This window comes from Bidens hawaiensis, unplaced genomic scaffold, assembly GCF_021521415.1.
Source record: "Bidens hawaiensis isolate Kalapana, Puna unplaced genomic scaffold, B.hawaiensis_p1.1 tig00000142_1, whole genome shotgun sequence".
In the NCBI taxonomy this organism is placed as follows: Eukaryota; Viridiplantae; Streptophyta; class Magnoliopsida; order Asterales; family Asteraceae; genus Bidens; species Bidens hawaiensis.
Window position 1 is genome coordinate 4,787,562 of NW_027491019.1, and position 23,384 is coordinate 4,810,945.

The window sequence follows — 23,384 nt, forward strand, 5'->3', positions numbered from 1 at the left end:
TAAGATCCCGACTAAGAAGTGAATGCATTCCTAAGGGTTTTGCCACCTCTTTAAGTTTAAGGTATAAATCCCTTCAAAGGTTTAAAGTTTTTCACTTTTGTACGGTAGACTGGATCATAAAGTTGTTATACCTAGCTAACACATCACCATTAAAAATGAAATCATTAGTAAACAAATAATACCGAGGATCATTGATCCTTCATAACCAAAAACATATCTTAAGAATAATCTATCCACAAGATAGTCAGGGATAATGGATCCTCAGCATAAAATTCATGCCCTAACACAAGTGTTATCAAATCCTAGCATACAAGGTTGTTTGTTGGATGCTTGTGGGTATACAAGCTTGAGGCTCTTCTCTCCTTGAAGACTAGCCTTTCAAATTATCATCTCCTTCATTTCTTTGAGTCTTGAAGGTATAATACTTGGTTGTTTAATTTGGTAAGCATGTAATTTCGTATATGGATCTGGGGCTTGGGTTTTTACATATAAAATCGGTTTTATATTAATCTAAATAACAAGATTATAAAAAATTAATCCGCTGCCTTTTTCATATAAATGGGTTTATATGACCTTGATAATCTTGTTAAAACCCAACAATAATACCCTAGACAATCAGATGTAATTTCCAAGCCACCAATAGTGAAGCTGAGTATAAAGCTTTATTTGATGTCCTTCAGTTGTCTAAGAATTAAGAAATTAAAAATATTCATGTATTTGTGGATGCCTTACTGCTTCTTAACCCCTTCAATGGATCTTATGCCGTTAGAAGTGAGAAACTAATAGAAGATAGTTAAAAATCATGCGAAGAAATTTGATTATTTTATTATTGAACAGATACATACGGAGGAAAATGCTGAAGCAGATGCCTTGGTACATCTTGGATATGCCTTCAGGATTCCAACGGAAATGAAAATTCCGATCATACATATCCTGAATCCAGCTACAAAGATGCCTTCACTCGTTAAAAAGGAAACAATGAAAGATGATGCAAATAAGGATTCCGAAGTTAATGAAATAGCGGATTCTGAAGATACAGTTAATCATGATTCTTAAATTAATGAAGAATCATGGGCTCAACCTATTAAGAGATATTTTCAACACAACGAGATCCCTAAGGATGATAATCCTAAAGCTTTTCGTATGAAGGTATCTAGATTTGTAACTTAAATGATATTCTCTATAAAAAATCTTTTGCAGGTCCATACTTGAGATGTCTAGAGGATCCTGAAATACGAGAAGCTCTAAAAGACATACATGAAGGAAACTATGGGAATCACACTAGGGGGTCGATCATTGTTCTCCAAAATCCTTAGAACTAGTTACTATTGGCCAACCATGAGGAAGGATGCAATGGTCTATGCTCAAAAGTTTGATTCCTGTCAAAGACATAGCAACATCCTTCATCAACGGCATGAACCTATCCATCCGATTGCATCCCCTTGGCCCTTCATGAAGTGGGGAATGGATATTATTGGTAAACTACCAGAGGCTCCAGGAGGAAAGGTTTTCATGTTAGCGATGACAGGTTACTTTTCGAATGATTTGAAGTAGAGGCATTTGTCGAAGTTACAGAGAAAAATATGATCTCCTTCATCAAAAGAAGTATCCTGACATGTTTCATAATCCCAGCCGAGATGATCTATGACAGCGGATCTCAATTCATTGGCAAAAGAACCACCGAATTCTATGCCACATGGAGGATAAATGTGATTACTTCCACACCAATGCATTCTCAAGCCAAAGGACAAGCAGAGTCTTCAAACAAGATCATTGTCAACAATATGATGAAGAAATTGGGGGCAAAAAAAGGAAAATGGGCTGAAGAGCTATCATTTGTGTTGTGGGCAGATCGAACTAAATCAAAGAACACAACGGGAAAATTCCTTTCTCCTTAGCGTTTGGGACTGAAGCAATGATTCCGACCGAGATAGTGATCCATTCTACAAGATCCTACCTCCAGAATCCTTAAACCGGCAATCAGGATCTTGCCGATGATCTTAACGTAATAAATGAACTTAAGGATTCTAAAAGAATCCGAATGGCAGCATATCAACAAAGGATCACAAAATCCTACAACAAGACCATCAGGGTAATAAGATTTCAAATGGGAGATCTACTACTAAGGAAGGCATTTCAGAATACAACGGATTCTAAGGATGGAAAATTAGCACCCAAATGGGTAGGACCGTACAATATCGAAGCTGAGGCAGGAAAAGGAGCATATAAGCTATCTGTATTGGATGGCAGGGTCCTACCAAGATCCTGGAATGTTGTTCACCTTAAACTATACTTCGTGTAGTTAAAATTTTATTTCTGACTTGGTATGGTATGTTTTCTAACTTTACGTTTTTAGTTATTTTTATTATTATTCTTGAAACCCATTACTGACTTAAGCATCGGAGGGGTGTTAGCCGAGCTAACACGCACCCTCACAAAGGTTCAAGTGTGTTACAGAATTGGGATCCCGACTAAGAAGTGAATGCATTCCTAAGGGTTTTGCCACCTCTTTAAGTTTAAGGTATAAATCCCTTCAAAGGTTTAAAGTTTTTCACTTTTGTACGGTAGACTGGATCATAAAGTTGTTATACCTAGCTAACACATCACCATTAAAAATGAAATCATTAGTAAACAAATAATACCGAGGACCATTGATCCTTCATAACCAAAAACATATCTTAAGAATAATCTATCCACAAGATAGTCAGGGATAATGGATCCTCAGCATAAAATTCATGCCCTAACACAAGTGTTATCAAATCCTAGCATACAAGGTTGTTTGTTGGATGCTTGTGGGTATACAAGCTTGAGGCTCTTCTCTCCTTGAAGACTAGCCTTTCAAATTATCATCTCCTTCATTTCTTTGAGTCTTGAAGGTATAATACTTGGTTGTTTAATTTGGTAAGCATGTAATTTCGTATATGGATCTGGGGCTTGGGTTTTTACATATAAAATCGGTTTTATATTAATCTAAATAACAAGATTATAAACAAATTAATCCGCTGCCTTTTTCATATAAATGGGTTTATATGACCTTGATAATCTTGTTAAAACCCAACAATAATACCCTGGACAATCAGATGTAATTTCCAAGCCATCAATAGTGAAGCTGAGTATAAAGCTTTATTTGATGTCCTTCAGTTGTCAAAGAATTAAGAAATTAAAAATATTCATGTATTTGTGGATGCCTTACTGCTTCTTAACCCCTTCAATGGATCTTATGCCGTTAGAAGTGAGAAACTAATAGAAGATAGTTAAAAATCATGCGAAGAAATTTGATTATTTTATTATTGAACAGATACATACGGAGGAAAATGCTGAAGCAGATGCCTTGGTACATCTTGGATATGCCTTCAGGATTCCAACGGAAATGAAAATTCCGATCATACATATCCTGAATCCAGCTACAAAGATGCCTTCACTCGTTAAAAAGGAAACAATAAAAGATGATGCAAATAAGGATTCCGAAGTTAATGAAATAGCGGATTCTGAAGATACAGTTAATCATGATTCTTAAATTAATCAAGAATCATGGGCTCAACCTATTAAGAGATATTTTCAACACAACGAGATCCCTAAGGATGATAATCCTAAAGCTTTTCGTATGAAGGTATCTAGATTTGTAATCTTAAATGATATTCTCTATAAAAAATCTCTTGCAGGTCCATACTTGAGATGTCTAGAGGATCCTGAAATACGAGAAGCTCTAAAAGACATACATGAAGGAAACTATGGGAATCACACTAGGGGGTCGATCATTGTTCTCCAAAATCCTTAGAACTAGTTACTATTGGCCAACCATGAGGAAGGATGCAATGGTCTATGCTCAAAAGTTTGATTCCTGTCAAAGACATAGCAACATCCTTCATCAACGGCATGAACCTATCCATCCGATTGCATCCCCTTGGCCCTTCATGAAGTGGGGAATGGATATTATTGGTAAACTACCAGAGGCTCCAGGAGGAAAGGTTTTCATGTTACCGATGACAGGTTACTTTTCGAATGATTTGAAGTAGAGGCATTTGTCGAAGTTACAGAGAAAAATATGATCTCCTTCATCAAAAGAAGTATCCTGACATGTTTCATAATCCCAGCCGAGATGATCTAAGACAACGGATCTCAATTCATTGGCAAAAGAACCACCGAATTCTATGCCACATGGAGGATAAATGTGATTACTTCCACACCAATGCATTCTCAAGCCAAAGGACAAGCAGAGTCTTCAAACAAGATCATTGTCAACAATATGATGAAGAAATTGGGGGCAAAAAAAGGAAAATGGGCTGAAGAGCTATCATTTGTGTTGTGGGCAGATCGAACTAAATCAAAGAACACAACGGGAAAATTCCTTTCTCCTTAGCGTTTGGGACTGAAGCAATGATTCCGACCGAGATAGTGATCCATTCTACAAGATCCTACCTCCAGAATCCTGAAACCGGCAATCAGGATCTTGCCGATGATCTTAACGTAATAAATGAACTTAAGGATTCTAAAAGAATCCGAATGGCAGCATATCAACAAAGGATCACTAAATCCTACAACAAGACCATCAGGGTAATAAGATTTCAAATGGGAGATCTACTACTAAGGAAGGCATTTCAGAATACAACGGATTCTAAGGATGGAAAATTAGCACCCAAATGGGTAGGACCGTACAATATCGAAGCTGAGGCAGGAAAAGGAGCATATAAGCTATCTGTATTGGATGGCAAGGTCCTACCAAGATCCTGGAATGTTGTTCACCTTAAACTCTACTTCGTGTAGTTAAAATTTTATTTCTGACTTGGTATGGTATGTTTTCTAACTTTACGTTTTTAGTTATTTTTATTATTATTCTTGAAACCCATTACTGACTTAAGCATCGGAGGGGTGTTAGCCGAGCTAACACGCACCCTCACAAAGGTTCAAGTGTGATACAGAATTAAGATCCCGACTAAGAAGTGAATGCATTCCTAAGGGTTTTGCCACCTCTTTAAGTTTAAGGTATAAATCCCTTCAAAGGTTTAAAGTTTTTCACTTTTGTACGATAGACTGGATCATAAAGTTGTTATACCTAGCTAACACATCACCATTAAAAATGAAATCATTAGTAAACAAATAATACCGAGGATCATTGATCCTTCATAACCAAAAACATATCTTAAGAATAATCTATCCACAAGATAGTCAGGGATAATGGATCCTCAGCATAAAATTCATGCCCTAACACAAGTGTTATCAAATCCTAGCATACAAGGTTGTTTGTTGGATGCTTGTGGGTATACAAGCTTGAGGCTCTTCTCTCCTTGAAGACTAGCCTTTCAAATTATCATCTCCTTCATTTCTTTGAGTCTTGAAGGTATAATACTTGGTTGTTTAATTTGGTAAGCATGTAATTTCGTATATGGATCTGGGGCTTGGGTTTTTACATATAAAATCGGTTTTATATTAATCTAAATAACAAGATTATAAAAAATTAATCCGCTGCCTTTTTCATATAAATGGGTTTATATGACCTTGATAATCTTGTTAAAACCCAACAATAATACCCTAGTCAATCAGATGTAATTTCCAAGCCACCAATAGTGAAGCTGAGTATAAAGCTTTATTTGATGTCTTTCAGTTGTCTAAGAATTAAGAAATTAAAAATATTCATGTATTTGTGGATGCCTTACTGCTTCTTAACCCCTTCAATGGATCTTATGCCGTTAGAAGTGAGAAACTAATAGAAGATAGTTAAAAATCATGCGAAGAAATTTGATTATTTTATTATTGAACAGATACATACGGAGGAAAATGCTGAAGCAGATGCCTTGGTACATCTTGGATATGCCTTCAGGATTCCAACGGAAATGAAAATTCCGATCATACATATCCTGAATCCAGCTACAAAGATGCCTTCACTCGTTAAAAAGGAGACAATGAAAGATGATGCAAATAATGATTCCGAAGTTAATGAAATAGCGGATTCTGAAGATACAGTTAATCATGATTCTTAAATTAATGAAGAATCATGGGCTCAAACTATTAAGAGATATTTTCAACACAACGAGATCCCTAAGGATGATAATCCTAAAGCTTTTCGTATGAAGGTATCTAGATTTGTAACTTAAATGATATTCTCTATAAAAAATCTCTTGCAGGTCCATACTTGAGATGTCTAGAGGATCCTGAAATACGAGAAGCTCTAAAAGACATACATGAAGGAAACTATGGGAATCACACTAGGGGGTCGATCATTGTTCTCCAAAATCCTTAGAACTAGTTACTATTGGCCAACCATGAGGAAGGATGCAATGGTCTATGCTCAAAAGTTTGATTCCTGTCAAAGACATAGCAACATCCTTCATCAACGGCATGAACCTATCCATCCGATTGCATCCCCTTGGCCCTTCATGAAGTGGGGAATGGATATTATTGGTAAACTACCAGAGGCTCCAGGAGGAAAGGTTTTCATGTTAGCGATGACAGGTTACTTTTCGAATGATTTGAAGTAGAGGCATTTGTCGAAGTTACAGAGAAAAATATGATCTCCTTCATCAAAAGAAGTATCCTGACATGTTTCATAATCCCAGCCGAGATGAACTATGACAGCGGATCTCAATTCATTGGCAAAAGAACCACCGAATTCTATGCCACATGGAGGATAAATGTGATTACTTCCACACCAATGCATTCTCAAGCCAAAGGACAAGCAGAGTCTTCAAACAAGATCATTGTCAACAATATGATGAAGAAATTGGGGGCAAAAAAAGGAAAATGGGCTGAAGAGCTATCATTTGTGTTGTGGGCAGATCGAACTAAATCAAAGAACACAACGGGAAAATTCCTTTCTCCTTAGCGTTTGGGACTGAAGCAATGATTCCGACCGAGATAGTGATCCATTCTACAAGATCCTACCTCCAGAATCCTGAAACCGGCAATCAGGATCTTGCCGATGATCTTAACGTAATAAATGAACTTAAGGATTCTAAAAGAATCCGAATGGCAGCTTATCAACAAAGGATCACTAAATCCTACAACAAGACCATCAGGGTAATAAGATTTCAAATGGGAGATCTACTACTAAGGAAGGCATTTCAGAATACAACGGATTCTAAGGATGGAAAATTAGCACCCAAATGGGTAGGACCGTACAATATCGAAGCTGAGGCAGGAAAAGGAACATATAAGCTATCTGTATTGGATGGCAGGGTCCTACCAAGATCCTGGAATGTTGTTCACCTTAAACTCTACTTCGTGTAGTTAAAATTTTATTTCTGACTTGGTATGGTATGTTTTCTAACTTTACGTTTTTAGTTATTTTTATTATTATTCTTGAAACCCATTACTGACTTAAGCATCGGAGGGGTGTTAGCCGAGCTAACACGCACCCTCACAAAGGTTCAAGTGTGTTACAGAATTGGGATCCAGACTAAGAAGTGAATGCATTCCTAAGGGTTTTGCCACCTCTTTAAGTTTAAGGTATAAATCCCTTCAAAGGTTTAAAGTTTTTCACTTTTGTACAAATTGGGTTTAAACCCCTCGCTAGGAGCCCACGTGTTCACATGTAATTCAAGATGGCGGGACCAGTTCATCTTAATGGTGGTTGACAATCTCGTTGTTGTTGGTTACATGGAGGATTTTTAAGTATATTATCAATGAAATAACATGGACATATTATACAACAGTGGTTTGTCCCAAGTAATTACAAAAGGCTTTGACATTTTCATGTCACTCACAATTGGCTTGTCCCAAGTATCTATGTAAGGTCTTGACATTTTCATGACACTTATCCCAAGTCTTCGACATTTATCTATTAACTCAAGATTAAAGTTGTTTTCAAGATTATTCTAGGGATCATTCTGGTTAAAACTACTGTTGGGATCTTCCCCCGGATCTTTGAGATCATTTAACAATCTCAGTTATCATGCTAACATTATTTTACATATTTAAAAGTCTAAACCAAAGTAGAAAATGTGACAATTGATTGGAATCTTAGAAATGTAGAAGCCTATCAAAGTAAACCTTATCCTATCCCTATCAGGTTTGATCATTTATTTACTTTTCTAGCTATGTGGTAAAGAGTTACTCTTCTAAATATTTTTTTTCAACCAATGTTTTTACCAATAATCTTTTAACAAGTAAAATTAAATAGACATAAGTACAAGCAAAAGGTTACCATTATATTTATCAAGATTAATATCTTTGACTTTGTCTTGAAACTCAGGATCCCTCCATCAGAGATATTAGAAAACTTTTCCTATATAAACTATGGATAGTTAAGGCTTCATCCTGAACTCAGTATCCCTCCACCTTAAACTGTCTATTGTCCTAAAAGCATAAACCGTAAATTGTCCCAAAACCACAGCGCATAATAGAAATAGTAAATTGCTCACGGGTACAACCATATCAAAGTCATAAAATAAAGAGGGCTCGTCACTTGTCTTCATCATCCTTCACTGCCCCTTTGAGAAACCAGTTGCAATCCCAGCCTGCACCACCTTGTCTCCATCTCCACCTTTCACCCCAGCATCTCCAGCCTTTTCCTCAACAGCCTAGCGTATTTCTGCGGGATCCTCTTGAGAAGCCAAGCCCATTTCAACCCTGATCTCTGCGTCCCTCACTTTTTGCCCTTCAATGTTCCAAGAAAATGCATCAAAGTAGGGCTTCCTGGCCTCATCCATCAGTTTGATTATGGCACAGCATTCGGAGTGAGCGGCATGCTTCCTGAGTTAGGTCTTGAAGTTACTAAGCTCCTTGGCATGGGATGCTTTGAGTCAGCTTGCTCCTTCTTCAAGTGATCAAACTGTATGGCCATCTTTTCAATATAAAGAGACATAGTCTCGGCTATGTTGTTGAGATCATTCGCTTTCAGCTTCTGCACTTTGACCTCGTGGAGAGCATCTCGATAAATCTTGGTAAAGTGTTGAAGTCCCTACAAAAACAGGGATGTTTAGTATAAAAATTACCTACAAATAAGAATAGATATAGGATCCTAACCTGGATGAGGAATGGCTCGGCATTGTCAAAGTTGAGTGATTCAACAGTAGCTTCTGATGCCTCAATATAAAAACTCTGGTTCGGGAAGTTGGAGGAAGCGTCTTGTTAACTTCTACAATAGCGGGTTCCCTCTTGGAGATAAAGATGTCCAAATCATCCAAACCTAGTCATTGGCCAGCTATGAAACATATTATGATCCCAAAGATACCAGTATCTCAAATAACCAAAAGATATGAAGATAAAATCTCCCCTGACATGGTTTCGTTTAATGATTGCTCGGATTCCGAAGAAATTAAGACATCGAGCTGGAAGGAGCGATCTACCTTCGGAATCCCCAAAATGGCCGGAATCCTCGTTAGAGCGGAAGACGTTGGAGTCACGATATCAGAAAACTTCGCTGGAAATCAGAGATAAAAAACAAGATATGTATTAATTATGTGCTTTATTTCTTAAAAACCCTAAATTTACTTCCTACCCTCCTTAACCCACTGGTAAGGAAGTTCATCGCATCCGGGAATAGAATCCCTTTGGACGAAGAAGAATCTTCTGTAACATTGTCCATTGATTCTCTTTGTTTCTAGGATTAGGGGAACTTGGTCGGATTTCACTTGGAGCACGAAATAGCTAAAGCCATGGGTTTTAAGATTATAAACAGCGGCTAAATCGAATACTTGCAATTCAATGTTGTGACTTGTGATGAGCTTGTTGAGCATGTACATGACCTTCCACAACATTGGCATAGCTTGAATGTAGCTAATACCGGTGACTTTGAAGAAACGAGCGATGAAATCAGGAAAAGGATAGGTGAAAGACAATGGTAAAAGGATAAGCAAGAAAGTCAACCGATTTCGTTGAAATACAGTCAGAACAGAGTTTGGTCAAAATGAAGGAATTTAGCTCTGGAGGGGAAAACGTTACCAGACTGAAGATATGAAAGATCGAGATCAGATAAAGTGGGCTCAGTGAGGATATATTGACATTCAAAGTCAGGATGTATGCTCACACTAAAGGAAGCGGACTCTCATGGTCATTTTCTAGTCAGGATCGGCAGAAAGAACGAGAAGAGAGAAAACCTTAAAGAGAGAGAGAGAGATTACCTGATTAAGGAAGATGGATGGGTATTTTAAAACAAATGAAGAGTATTTATAGGGAGAGAAAACCTTAAAGAGAGAGAGAGATTACCTGATTAAGGAAGATGGATGGGTATTTTAAAACAAATGAAGAGTATTTATAGGGGTTTCTCTCAAGATAAAATATGAGGCGGTGAATTAACCTCGGAAGTTGCGCTCAAGTCTTATCAAGTTACCTCATGCCGTCAAAATTTGAAAATATTATCAAGCGGGAAAAATGTGACAGCTGGGCATTAATGGTTTACAGCTGTAACATTTTGGGGGACAATTGTTAGGGGTCATTTTATCCCTAACGTGATCCTGATCATTACCCTGGCAGCTAGGATTCCTAGCTAGAGGCGGCATCCTAAACTAACTGACTATATTTGTTATACTTATGTTGTGCTTGTAGGTTACGCAATACTTAAATGGTCTACAACAGCTATATGACTTATTCTACCTACAAGTTCGGAGAAACGGCTGAAATACACGTAGGATGAAGACTGGGTCATTAATTTGTCATGGCGGCTATGGTTCCCGGATTTATAGCATTTTTTGTTGTTTTTATTTCCTATATAAGTGAGTCTATTAAGAATGTTATACGACACATCCTGCACTTACAATGCTCATACTTGTATTCTAGCATTCGTTTTCAACTAGTTCTCAAGCAGTAAACATCATGTTCATTAATAAATTAAGGCGGGGGGAAATTTTCGAGGTTGTTTTCCGAGGATCCTCACCGGGATCTAAGGTTTTTTCCTCGCTATATCGTTGTGTCAACCTTTACTTTTACCACATTTGTCAACTATATTACTTACCACTTACCTCACTACTGAAAAGCGCACTACCTCACTTCACTAATTTGCTCAATTATTGCTTGGGTAGTTTTTGAACAAATACGGTAATCCTAAACGTAATAAGGTCATCGCATCCCCTAAATCGTCAAAAATAAAAGTGAAAGTAAAGAAAGAAAAATTCTAACCTCTGTTAATCGTCCAAGCTTCTGCCTACATCACTTCAAAAAACTACGTTTTCATTATCAAAATCCCTCCTTTTATACAAAGTTGAAGTCTAATGTTTTCCAACAGAGAGGATTTGTAATAAAATCTCTAGATTTGGTAGCTGCTTAATTTGGAAGATATGAAACATGTATTGAGATTGTAGCGTGATGTACACTGAATTGATTGACTAGTAGAATTTTCAACGTTTCACGTTTCAACCTGCGATAAAATTATTGCCATGCCATTCTCTTAAAAACTGATTAAATCCATTAACCAATTAATTATAAAACTGCCATAACAAATGTAGGTCATTGATCAATATAATCAACGGTTATAATTAACTTCTCGCACTAACTTGATTTTTCACCTGAACCATATATATATATATATAGGGTCAAGTTATTCTACAAAGGGTAAAAAAAATGAGAAGTGTGAGAAGCCATAAACAATTGACATGTGTCAAGTGGGGACCAAAAGAAAAAGGGTATGGAGGTAATTGTACACATTTTCTCTTTCCACATGCAAGGCACGTGTTAATACCCTCATCATTTTAGAACGTCTATAACTTTTTCGTATGATATTTTTTAAAAAAAATCATCATAATAATAAGTGTTTTTTTTATCTTTAATATGAGTATGATTTTTATTATATAAAATTTAAAACAAAAATTACGTCATTGTGTCTTTTCGCTTATCATTGTATCTTTTTGCCCACCATTGTGTCTTTTCGCTTATCATTGTGTCTTTTTGCACACCATTGTGCCTTTTCGCACACCATTGTGTCTTTTCGCTTATCATTGTGTCTTTTTTGTCATTGTGTCTTTTCGCACACCATTGTGTCTTTTCGCTTATCATTGTGTCTTTTTCGTCATCGTGTTTTTTCGCACGCCATTGTGTCTTTTCGCACACCATTGTGTCTTTTCGCTTATCATTGTGTCTTTTTTCGTCATTGTGTCTTTCAACTCATCATTATGTTTTTTAAAATACTAATAACACCGTTGTGTAATAATAATATGTAAAAATAATGATAAAATAAAACAATTATCTAATACATAAAATACATTGATTAATACATGTTACACAATAACTTGAAACGTAAAACAAAATGGTGAATACGTATAACACAATGACCTAAAATGTAAGACACAATGGTGAATACGTATAACACAATGACCTAAAACGTAAGACACAATGGTGAATATATATAACACAATGACTTGAAACGTAAAACACAATGGAAACAACATATTACACAATGACTTGAACGTAATATACAATGAACGCAATACTATTTTTCTCAAATTAAATGAATGTGTCATATGTCAATCTGAATAAAAGACAATAAACGTATTACACAATAACTAAAAGTTAATGACGAACAAAACGAAATAATGACATAATCTTTGTTTTACATTTGTCTTTAATATGAGTACCAATTGAAAAATATAATGATCGAAATATAATATTATTCATATGAAATCTCAACTAAAAGACACAATGAACAACAAAAAAACACAATTAATTAAAAAACCCATTAGTTTTATATATATATATATATATATATATATATATATATATATATATATATATATATATATATATATATATATATATATATAACAATATGATACTCATATTAAAGATAAAAAAACGCTTATTATTATGATGCATTTTTTTTAAAATAATGTCGTATGAAAAAGTTATAGACATTTTAAAATGATGGGGGAATTGACATGTGTCTTGCATGTGGAGAGAGAAAGTCAACAAATGTGGGTTATTACCTTCATACCCTTTTCATCAATTTTAATTTATTAAATTAATCTCAGCCATTTAATCTAAGATTAATGGACATGGGCTGGATTCCTTCTCACCCTTCTCATTTTTTTTGTTCTTTGTATTCTAACTTTACCCTATATATATATATATATATATATATATATATATATATAGAAACATGATCAAATACATTTTATTATTAACATGAAAACAGTGAGAACCAATTTGTTGTTATTATTAAGTTTATTTTTATAGGTGTTTGTTGTTATATTCTATTTGTATTTGCTAATTTTCGATTATGAGACGTTATAAGTATTTGCTGATTAATATTTTGTTGTTATTATTAGATTTTTTTTCTTTTGTTGTTATAAGTATTTGTTGGTATTTGCTGTTATTATTTTCTTCTTGATTTTGATTCTTTTGTTGCAACTTTTAGGTTTTTTTCTTTGTTATTACAAATCATTGTTTATGTGTATTGGTATTGTAGCTGGTATTGTTTCTTATGTTCTCATTTTCTTATAAATTGATATTATTTCATACATTCTCATGTTAAGATTTAAATGTGCATTAACCTTATATATATATATATATATATATATATATATATATATATATATATAGAGAGAGAGGATCAAGAGAGAACTCCTCCTTATAGAGAGAACTACAGAACTAATAAAAAAATATTTTTAAAATTTTTTTCTTTCATCCTTCTTATATGTGTTTATTCTTCACCACAAAAAATATAAAAAATAAAAAAAAAACTCATTGTAATACATATATGCAACACGTCGACTTTTTTATAATGCATATGTGTAATAGTGTGTATTTCGATATGTGGAATAGTGTTAAATAGCATATATGCAGTTGTTTGTATTATATATTTGCAATAGTGTTATATTATTTACAAAAATAAAAAAAATCGATATAGTGCATATGTGCATTAGCGTTGTATTACATATATGTATTAGTGTGCATTGCATACAATAAATAGTGTTGTATTTGCGTATATTCAATAATGTAATAGTATATTGCAGTTGTGTTGTATTATATGCAATAAAACACTATTGTATATATAAAATACACATTATTGCATATATGCACTATATTGACAGTTTTTTTAAGGAACAGTATCAACTTGTTAGGAGTAAACAAAAATAAATCAAAAAATGTTTTTTTTAAATAAAAATAATTATTTATTAGTTCTCTAGTTCTCCCTTTAAGAGGAGTTATCTCTAGATCACACCCATATATATATACATATATATAGGGGTGGGATCTAGAGATAACTCATTTTAAAGAGAGAACTAGTAAGGAATTATTTTTAACTATTTTAAAAAATTTATTTTGTGTTTTTTTTTTCTTTCCTCCTAATAACATGATATTGATACTAAAAAAAACAAAAAAAAACTTGTCGGTGTAGTACTGTAGTGCATATGTGCACTAATGCCTATTGCATATATATACAATAGTGTTTTATTGCATATATTACAACACAATTGCATTATCCAATACACACTATTGAATATATGCAAATACAACACTAATAATTTTATGCAAAACACATTATCACACATATGTAATACAACATTAATGCACATATGCACTATATCGATTTTTTTTAATTTTTGTATATTATATAACACTATTGCAAATATACAATACAAACAACTATATATATGCTATTCAACACTATTTCAAATATCCAAATGCACACTATTGCACATATGCATTATAAAAAAAGTCATTGTATTGCATATATGCATTACTCGTTTATTTTTTTTATTTTTTTTTATTTTTTTTCATTTTTATATTTTTTTGTGGTGAAGAATAATAACACATAAGAAGGATGAAAGAAAAATATTTTAAAAATATTTTTTTTATTAAATTAAAAATATTTCATTATTTGTTCTCTAGTTCTTTCCATATATATACATATATATATATACATATATATATATATATATTACTTTCAAATTAGTCGTTGCCTAACGGCTACACAAATTTTGAATCAAATTCCACAACCAAATTCCCCCGTGGCGTCGTGATGGTCTTGGTGGTGACTATAGGATGAAGCCTTTTGGTGATGCTCGGCCGGTGTTCACTACACTGGATGGCACTATTTTCTACCACCACAATGTCTAGCCCTATAAGGGATAAGTCCAATTTAAACTCTTATAAATTAATAGCCCAATAGTTAATCCCCAATTCCTAAACCAATGAACTTAATTAAAATTAAATTCGGGTAAAAATATATTTCTCATCAAATGGCTAATCTGTAATGATTTCACTTTACATGGATACATTATTTTTTTGCTTCAGGGTCGGGTTGTGTTCCGCGCCTTGACGGAAGTAAAAGCAAAAAATCCAATGCGTGTTTATTCCCGGTGAGAAGCTGGTTTTAAAATTTAGATGTAAACGTGTTAACGGGGCAGGCCATTTGTATGTATACACCTGAACTCGAACCCGGGCTGTTTTGTAACGGGTCATGTAAGCTGACCCGGGAGGTTTTTTTTTAGCTTCGGGGCCGGGTTGTGTTCCGGGCCTTGACAGAAGTAAAACCAAAGAACCCAATGCGTGTTTATTCTCGGTTAGAAGCAGCAAAAAACGGGTTATAACAAAAATATGTTCAAGTCAAAGCTGGTCATGACCAAAATATGTTTGTATTATACTTTACAAAAGTTCTCATCATAATATAGAATCTTAAAGAAACACCCCTCAATGTGTGTGTTAGAGGTGTTCAAGGTTCGGTTTTCACAGTTTTTGGGTTAAACGGTGAGCCAAGCTGTTAGTAATGGTTTTTTAATTATCAAAAATCAAACTGAACGTAACGAACTTTTAATCATCAAAAACCAAAAGTAATAACGATTCAACCGAACGGTTACTAATGGTTTGGGCTTTATTAGGACTATTTTAAAAAGTACATAATATATAAAAAAATATGTTTCTAGAAATGTTTAAAAAATCTATCTCAAAATGATCTGCTTCTAAGAAAACAAGCAATCTATTGATGTGAAGATATACATAAATGCTTTAAAATAAATAACTAATAATACTTAATATAAAATATGTGAAAGAAGAGTGTACATCAATCTCACAATTCCGCCTGATTTATATGACCAATTTTGTTGATATAAGTTGCAAAGTAAACCGGTTTGAAATTCTTGAAACTGACCGGTCAGAAGTGAAAGTAAAATAACGACCAGAAATCCAAACCGATTGGGCATGGTTTTACTTAGTTTTCATTGAAAGTAAGGAACTACACTTAAAAAAAATACGCACCTGCACTAATCGTTTAGAAAATATTTAACCATCTTCCGAAATTTGTTTTCCTAGCAGATATAGTATGGATCTGAAGTTCTTCCACTGTTAGATTGAAACCATGATCACCAAGCTGCAAAATAATTATATTAACAACCAACATTTTTAAACTAAAGAAATGATAGATAATGCAATTTTTCATCAGACATTATTATCCCATTAATCATTAGTTGCACACAAGTTTATTACTAACAGAGGACGCCACCTTTGAGCCGGATCCCACGGGTTCGGGTTTGGGTTTGGGTTCGAACCCGAGCTCGTGTTCGGGTTTGGGCTCGGGTTTGAGCTCAAGCTTGTGAAATTTGAGAAAGGATCCATGGTAGAGAGTTGAGAGATTTTTAGAGTGAAATTTGAGAGTTTATTTGAGTGAAAATTGATATTTGTTTTGAGTAAAAATTGATAAAATGGTTTGTATTTATATAGAATATAATTAGTTTTTTTTATTACCGTTGAACATAGCCGTTAGAGGGGGACCACCATATTTTGAAGAAAGGCGCCGACCGTTGGAAGGAAGAGCACCACCGCGCCCCACCACTTAGGGCGCCCCTTGGTGGTGTTCCGCGCCCAAGGGTGCCCGCCAACCAACCCAACGGAGCCCCATAGCAAGGGGTCTTACAGATTTGCTGCCCCAACAACAAAAAGTAGATTCGTTCGTGTAAACTGTCAGAAAACAAGAAATCCCATAATGCACAAGTTAAAAGAGTACAGTCCACTTAAATGACGTTTTCTTGTTTTATGGATGCAAACAAAGCGAGCCAAACTAAAGCTCAGCTCGTTTACACTCCTATCTTGTTAAAATCAGATAAGAGTTTTGAGTGAGTGTGATGTGGTTACCCTTAAAAGAATACACTTGAGTAGATTTGGTGTGCCAAGTCATCAGTGATCTGAGCCTGTATGTATCTCCATATCTTTGAAATCTTCCACTTCAATAGAGGTGGAATGCTTAAAGATCTAGTAGAAAATATACATAACAATATTTACTTATTTAACGAATCTTAAACGGGTTACAAAATCATTAAATTAAACATAAGGATTAACCTTTTGGTCTTCTTCATTAAGAAGATCAGAGAGAGTTTTGAGTGACTCAAGAACTGCATAAACAAAAACAGATCAGCCTCAAAACAGATAAAAAACGCCATCATAAGAAAATACAAATCATAATAATTACATAATGTATTACTCACAGCAGTCAGCCAGGAATCGGGACTCGATTTGATGATTTCACTCCGTTTATCATAAACCGGCTTCCTAACCTCATTAAACTTCTGCTCCACTTCCAACACTTCATCATTGCCTTCTCATTAATCTAAAACCCACAAAAAATACACACCAATCCCATCAAAGAAAAAATTAACCAAATTTGAGTGCAAATATAACAAATTTTTGCTAAAAAGTAAGAAATTGTTGACAAACACATGATTATAAAGTGTCTTTAAGCATGCCCATATAATAATTTGTAATAATCAACCTTAATTCGGTTGAAATCTAGAATAAAGATTGTTAATTTAACACCTTTTCATTAATCATAACCCACATAAATTACACACCAATTTACCCATCAAAGTAACCAAATTTGGGTACAAATGTAACAAATATAATAAAACTGAGAATAAAATACCTACTAAAAATTGAAGGAATTCAAACTGCCTACAACAGAACAAAACAAAAGATTGAGATTAATCAAGCAAAGGATTCAAAAAACCTGAGAATAAAACACATACCTGCCAAAAAAATTGAAGGGATTCTCGCTGGCGAGCTCACTGAAGTGTCGCTATTCATATACAATTGGGTGGAAAGGTCGGTTTTGAAGAAAGTAATTATTAACGGAGACATGCGGTTCGTATACCACCAAATCACTATTCATATACAACCGAGTAATTAATACAAGCTTTAAAGAAGTAATCTGTAACCGAATGATATAGATAACCATCAAATATTTGTTGATGGATTTGCATATATATAGCAGCTATGTATATAGTACTATATTCATATTTATTGCCATTGATTGGAGCAATTAAACGAGATTAAGCTAAAAAACCATCTTCAAATAACCTTCTATAAAGGAGAACAAGTTGGCCGGAGAGAACTCAGGAACCGTAAGATTGAAAGGATAAAGTCGCCGGCGATGAATGTATATTAATTATAGCGGCGTCTCCATGAGAGAGAATGCGATAGGGGCGAAATTACCATTTTAGACATCTAATATGTATTATAGGTAATAATATAGATAACAAATAGAAAGTTTAGTGTCGCAAGTGCTATTGAGCCACTTTGCGGCACCAAACTGGTCCGCAAAGTTTGTTTTGTTTCTTTAATTCAGTCATCGTAACGAATGCAGCATAAACCGAGCGAACGTCAATTTTTTGGTTTTTTTTTTTGTTTTAGTTCCGGGATCGACAACGATCAGCTTTTACCAACGCTCGTGTTCTAACCAATGACGTCACCCTATTGGTCCACCTCAAGTTTTATAGTTTTTTTTATATTTGGTTTTAATTCCGACACAATAACACACGTCACCGAAACTGACCGAGTTCGCGTCGACTTATCGGCTCAATGGTTGGGGCCGACAACACTTGGTTTTACCACTGTCCGTGTTTTACTAACTGCCAGACGCAAATTCAGTCATCGTAACAAACGTAACGAAAACCGAGCGAACGTCAATTTTTTTTTGTTTCCCGGGATCGACAACGATCGACTTTTACCAACGCTCGAATTTTACCGACTGACGCCACACTATTGGTCCACCTCAAATTTTATACTTTTTTTTTATATTTGTTTTTAATTCCGGTACAATAACACACGTCACCAAAACCGACTGAATTCGCGTTGACTTACCGGCTCAATGTTTGGGGCTGACAACACTTACGTATTACCACCGTCCAAGTTTTGCTAACTTGTCTGGCGCAACACGCCGGGTAAAAAACTAGTTGTTTGTAAATGATAAACAAATTTTAAAAACCATTTTATAAAATGAATATTATGGGGATTACCCATAGCTAATCCTATTAACTCTAATATAGATTCCCCTATTGTCTTGAAAATGCATAAATTCAATCTAAAAGAAATCTACAGATAAAATAATTAATTTTGATTGGGACCAAATTTTACCAAAAAATAAACTTAAACACATATTCATTAATATTCATTAAGTTATCAAGCTCCCACCTTAGAGGTGGACAAAAAAATTGGTTCTAGGCCCGACCAGAACCGATCCATACGTATAAATCAGGTTTCAGTTTCTCTTTGGAACCGTTCTCGAGCCTGAATGTGACTCGACCAGGCCAAAATGAGATAAAAACCCGAACTTACTTGGAGCTAGCTCCTTTCATACCCGATTTTTGACTTTTATTGACCAAACTCAAAACCAGTTCCTATTCAGGATCAGTTCTTGAATTAAAAAAAACCCATATTTACCCACCTCTAAATTGGGCATTGACCTGTCCAGCCCACCCCAAAACCAAAATTCCGGTATTATATATTTATATTCACCCTTATTATTATTATTATTATTATTATTATTATTATTATTATTATTATTACTCACCCTACTTGCGGTGCGCGCATATATTGTATAAATGTGTGAACCATCGGGTGGGCAAAAGTTAAATTGCACTAATTTTGACGTCATTTTACTAATCTTGTGAAAATAACGTTAAAAGTGACGGAAGGTTAATCAGGCATCATGTTGTGGTGTTGATAGCAAAAAGACAAGGGTACATGCACCAATCTGCGGTGTCCAGATGTCCAAGGCTTGATGCAAAAAACTACTATAGAGCCGGGGTCTCACTGGAAGCAGTCTCTTTATTCCTAAAGGGTAGAGATAAAGTTGTCTACATCTTACTCTCCTCAGACCCTATCATAGCTTTGCTAGTGATGGGATATACTGAGTACGATAATGATGATTATTATTATTGTTGTTGTTGTTATTATTATTAAAACTGTTATTTATTATTATTACTACTACTACTGCTACTGCTACTCCCACAACTACTACTACAAGTACATCAAGTTGCGCGTTGCGGCGTAATAGTTTTAATGCATTACATATTCGAACGTTATCGCATATTGCGACGGGAAGTCGGTCATTACCAGTTTAATTCGTTATGGAAAAAGTATTGTGACAAAAGTTTTATTAACAAAGTTGAAAGTCCAAAAAATATACATGTAAAACTTTTGTGGCAAAAGTCTAATAAATCAAAGTTTGTAAATAAAGCTAAGAGGTTAAAAAATATATACACGAAATATGACAAAAGTCAAATGAAATATTAAGCTTTTAAATAAAGTTCAAGAGCCGAAATATATGTAAAGAATGATGACAAAAGGTCTAATGAATAAAATTTGTAAATAAAGTTCAAGGACCAAAAATATATATATACGAAAGTTTTCTGAAGAAAGTCCAATGAAATAAAGTTTGTGCATATTGTTCATGGCCAAAATGTATATTTGTAAAAAATTTGTGGCAAATGTTTATAAAAGGTAAACTTGATAAGTTTCCTTTTAATATCCCGGGCATTTACATATCTAGGAATGAGAACCGTATCCCGAACACTTGTATCCGTATCCATACGTGTCTATTACAAAATGGCGGGTTCAACCCGATATGACAACGAAAGTTTTACACAACCCAAACCTACAAGCAAATGTTATACACATGAACAATTCTACTCTAAAATTGTAAAATTATATTAAAACTTCAAAAACAACATACATCCATTAATCTCTCTCTTTTAACTGTACCAACACATGATAAAATACCACCACACTTGTGATAATATTCCTTGGGTTTGATTCAATCGCACCACCGAAAGGAGAGGTTAGCTCCGGCGTTAAGCCCATTATCGTTTTCCTTTGGAAAATTGGATATAAATAATCTAATCCATTAACTATTAACCAATAATAAATCAACTAACAATCTAACTAGTGGTAATCCCAACTTTCAACTTTGTTATCAATAACTATCCAAGACTAACTACTACTAACTTCGTTAATTTTAATTACACGAATGACCCTTAGGGTGCGTTCGTTTCATGGAATTTTTTTAAAGGAATTGAAATTGGAATTTGAATTGGAATTGGAATGGAATGTTTGAAAATCCCTATCATGTGTTTGGTTGGTTAATATGTCTTTGGAATTGCAATCTTCTCCAATTTATTCATTTCTCTTCAATCTACTAACATATAAATAATAAACTAACAAAAAAAATGAAAATTTTAAAATATATATATATAATTAACTAAAAAATTGAAAATTTATTTAAAAACCAAACAAAAAAAATAATTAAAAAAAATAAAAAATATATTAAATATATAAAAAAAAGTTAAAAATAATTTAAAAAAATTAAAACTAGTATAAAAAATCTAGAACTACTAAAAAAATTTAAGAAAATAATAAAAAACAAATATATATAATATATATATATATATATATATATATATGTTTTTATGCTTGTCACACAATAACACGTCATAACACCACCATAAACAAACATTTGATACGGTTAAGTTCAAAAACCCATATCACCCATCTTCATCATACATGTCTAGACCAATAATACTAAAACCAATGTTCAAACATACGATTAGAGAGTTTTCAAAATGCGAATAAAAGTCGTTCCAACATATGACGACAAGTTGTAAACACCACTAATAAAAGTACCAAAATACGAGCATATGACATACCAAACTTTTACTTAGACAACAAATACCTTACCCAATCTTCTCTTTCTTCTTCACCCAAATCCCAAAAGGTCGACACCCTGTTATAGTCACTTTTGATTTCTTCAATAGCTCTAAACTTTTCCAATTGAGATAAAGATGCCATTTTTTTAATCTCGGAAGTGATCATTGTTGTTTTCTTTTCTTTCTCAAGTTCATACTTTATCCCTTCACTCAATTCGGCCGACGTTTCCTTAAGACGGTCACCAAATAAAGCAACCGCATCATTGAAATTTTGAAACAAAGAATTAACTTGGCCCGCACGTTTCCTCTTCTTACCTCGACCACTTGAAGTTTCTTCAACTTGAACACTTGCATTAGTTCCTTCATTATGACTAAATTCATCAAATTCATCATCCATTTGGTCCTCTAGTTCCTCCCTATTCGCCTCTTCTTCCATCTCGGCCACACTTTTGGCTCCATCGCCTTGAGCTCGATCATTTCCAAAAATAACACACATTTCTTCATAATGAGGAAGACTTTTACGCTTTCATTTATCTGCCGTTGGATGACTCTATTGACAATATAAGATTATAATAAACAAAACATCAATACGTTTTATGATTAACCAAATAAAAAATGTTAATAACATAAAACTTTAACACATACCTTAACATAAGCTTTCCACACGGGAGTTTCAGCGGTCACACAATTACGTTCTTTATCATAACCAAATCCACTAGTTTTTAACATTTCTTGAACGATTGCCCACTCTTTCTTCATTGTTTTGACTCTTGATTCGATGTGCGGTCTAGCTAAAATGTCCGTTCCGGGAAGTGATTCTTTCAATGATGATTCAAGATGCTTCAAGTACCCGGTTCTAAATCCATTGTCGGATTTAAATCCCTTCGTGTTAACCAAGTCTACAAAGGCCTCAATAAATTTTGCATCTTCGTCGACACTCCACCCTCGATATTTTCTATTTTTCTTCATTTCTATAGAAAAACATGAACTAAAACATATATATATATATATATATATATATATAACATAAGAATCACCTAAAATTCATAATAAACAAAACCAAACAAACAAAAAAAATCACAAAAAAATATTTAATCATCCAACGCCACCAAAATAGCATAATCAACACCAAAAATCATAAGCAAGTATTTAATAATTCAACATCACCAAATAACATAATCAACACAAAAAATAGCATAATCAATTAGTTTCTAAGACATTCTTAATCAATTGGCACTCCAAGAGTCAAACATGTTTTGGGCAAGATTGTTTCTAAATGTTGTCCACTCATTTGAAGTTCCAATATAAGTTATATTATCTTCGTCTTCCTCGTCTTCTTCATCCGCAATCACGTTGTCGACCTCGGTCTCTTCCTCGCCCTTGTCCTCATCCTCGTCCTCGTCCTCATTACCAAATGGATCTATTGACATTTCTCTTCTTATAAAGTTATGAAGCAAACAACATGCCATTATAATCCTATTTTTTTGGGTAATGAGATAGTATGAGTGATCTCTCAAAATTGCCCACCTTGCCTTTAAAATG

At 34.1% G+C, this 23,384-nt stretch overlaps 3 protein-coding genes and 1 pseudogene across 4 annotated transcripts; 3 read left to right on the forward strand and 1 right to left on the reverse strand.

Moving 5' to 3' along the window:
- Positions 1-1,338: 1,338 nt before the first annotated feature.
- Positions 1,339-1,898, forward strand: LOC143575810 (uncharacterized). The gene is made up of 2 exons (XM_077060106.1): positions 1,339-1,528; positions 1,633-1,898. Exons 1-2 carry the CDS (start codon positions 1,339-1,341, stop codon positions 1,896-1,898), a joined length of 456 nt encoding a protein of 151 aa, XP_076916221.1.
- Positions 1,899-6,260: 4,362 nt separating this feature from the next.
- Positions 6,261-6,820, forward strand: LOC143575902 (uncharacterized). Its single transcript, XM_077060166.1, has 2 exons — positions 6,261-6,450; positions 6,555-6,820. Exons 1-2 carry the CDS (start codon positions 6,261-6,263, stop codon positions 6,818-6,820), a joined length of 456 nt encoding a protein of 151 aa, XP_076916281.1.
- A 17-nt stretch (positions 6,821-6,837) lies between these two features.
- LOC143576002 (uncharacterized) lies at positions 6,838-7,224 on the forward strand. Its single transcript, XM_077060239.1, has one exon. It carries the CDS (start codon positions 6,838-6,840, stop codon positions 7,222-7,224), a length of 387 nt encoding a protein of 128 aa, XP_076916354.1.
- A 14,529-nt stretch (positions 7,225-21,753) lies between these two features.
- Positions 21,754-22,811, reverse strand: LOC143576092 (uncharacterized; annotated as a pseudogene). The gene is made up of 2 exons (XR_013142896.1): positions 22,488-22,811; positions 21,754-22,392 (listed from the first exon to the last, which is right to left on the reverse strand). The product of XR_013142896.1 is annotated as an uncharacterized LOC143576092 (transcript).
- Between the last annotated feature and the right edge of the window lie 573 nt (positions 22,812-23,384).

Bases quoted from the DNA above. Each gene is read 5' to 3' on its own strand.
- LOC143575810 (XM_077060106.1), top strand. From the start codon at position 1,339: ATGAGGAAGGATGCAATGGTCTATGCTCAAAAGTTTGATTCCTGTCAA. The intron at 1,529-1,632 runs GTTACTTTTCGA...TCATAATCCCAG, and splicing joins TTTCATGTTAGCGATGACAG to CCGAGATGATCTATGACAGC.
- LOC143575902 (XM_077060166.1), top strand. From the start codon at position 6,261: ATGAGGAAGGATGCAATGGTCTATGCTCAAAAGTTTGATTCCTGTCAA. The intron at 6,451-6,554 runs GTTACTTTTCGA...TCATAATCCCAG, and splicing joins TTTCATGTTAGCGATGACAG to CCGAGATGAACTATGACAGC.
- LOC143576002 (XM_077060239.1), top strand. From the start codon at position 6,838: ATGATTCCGACCGAGATAGTGATCCATTCTACAAGATCCTACCTCCAG.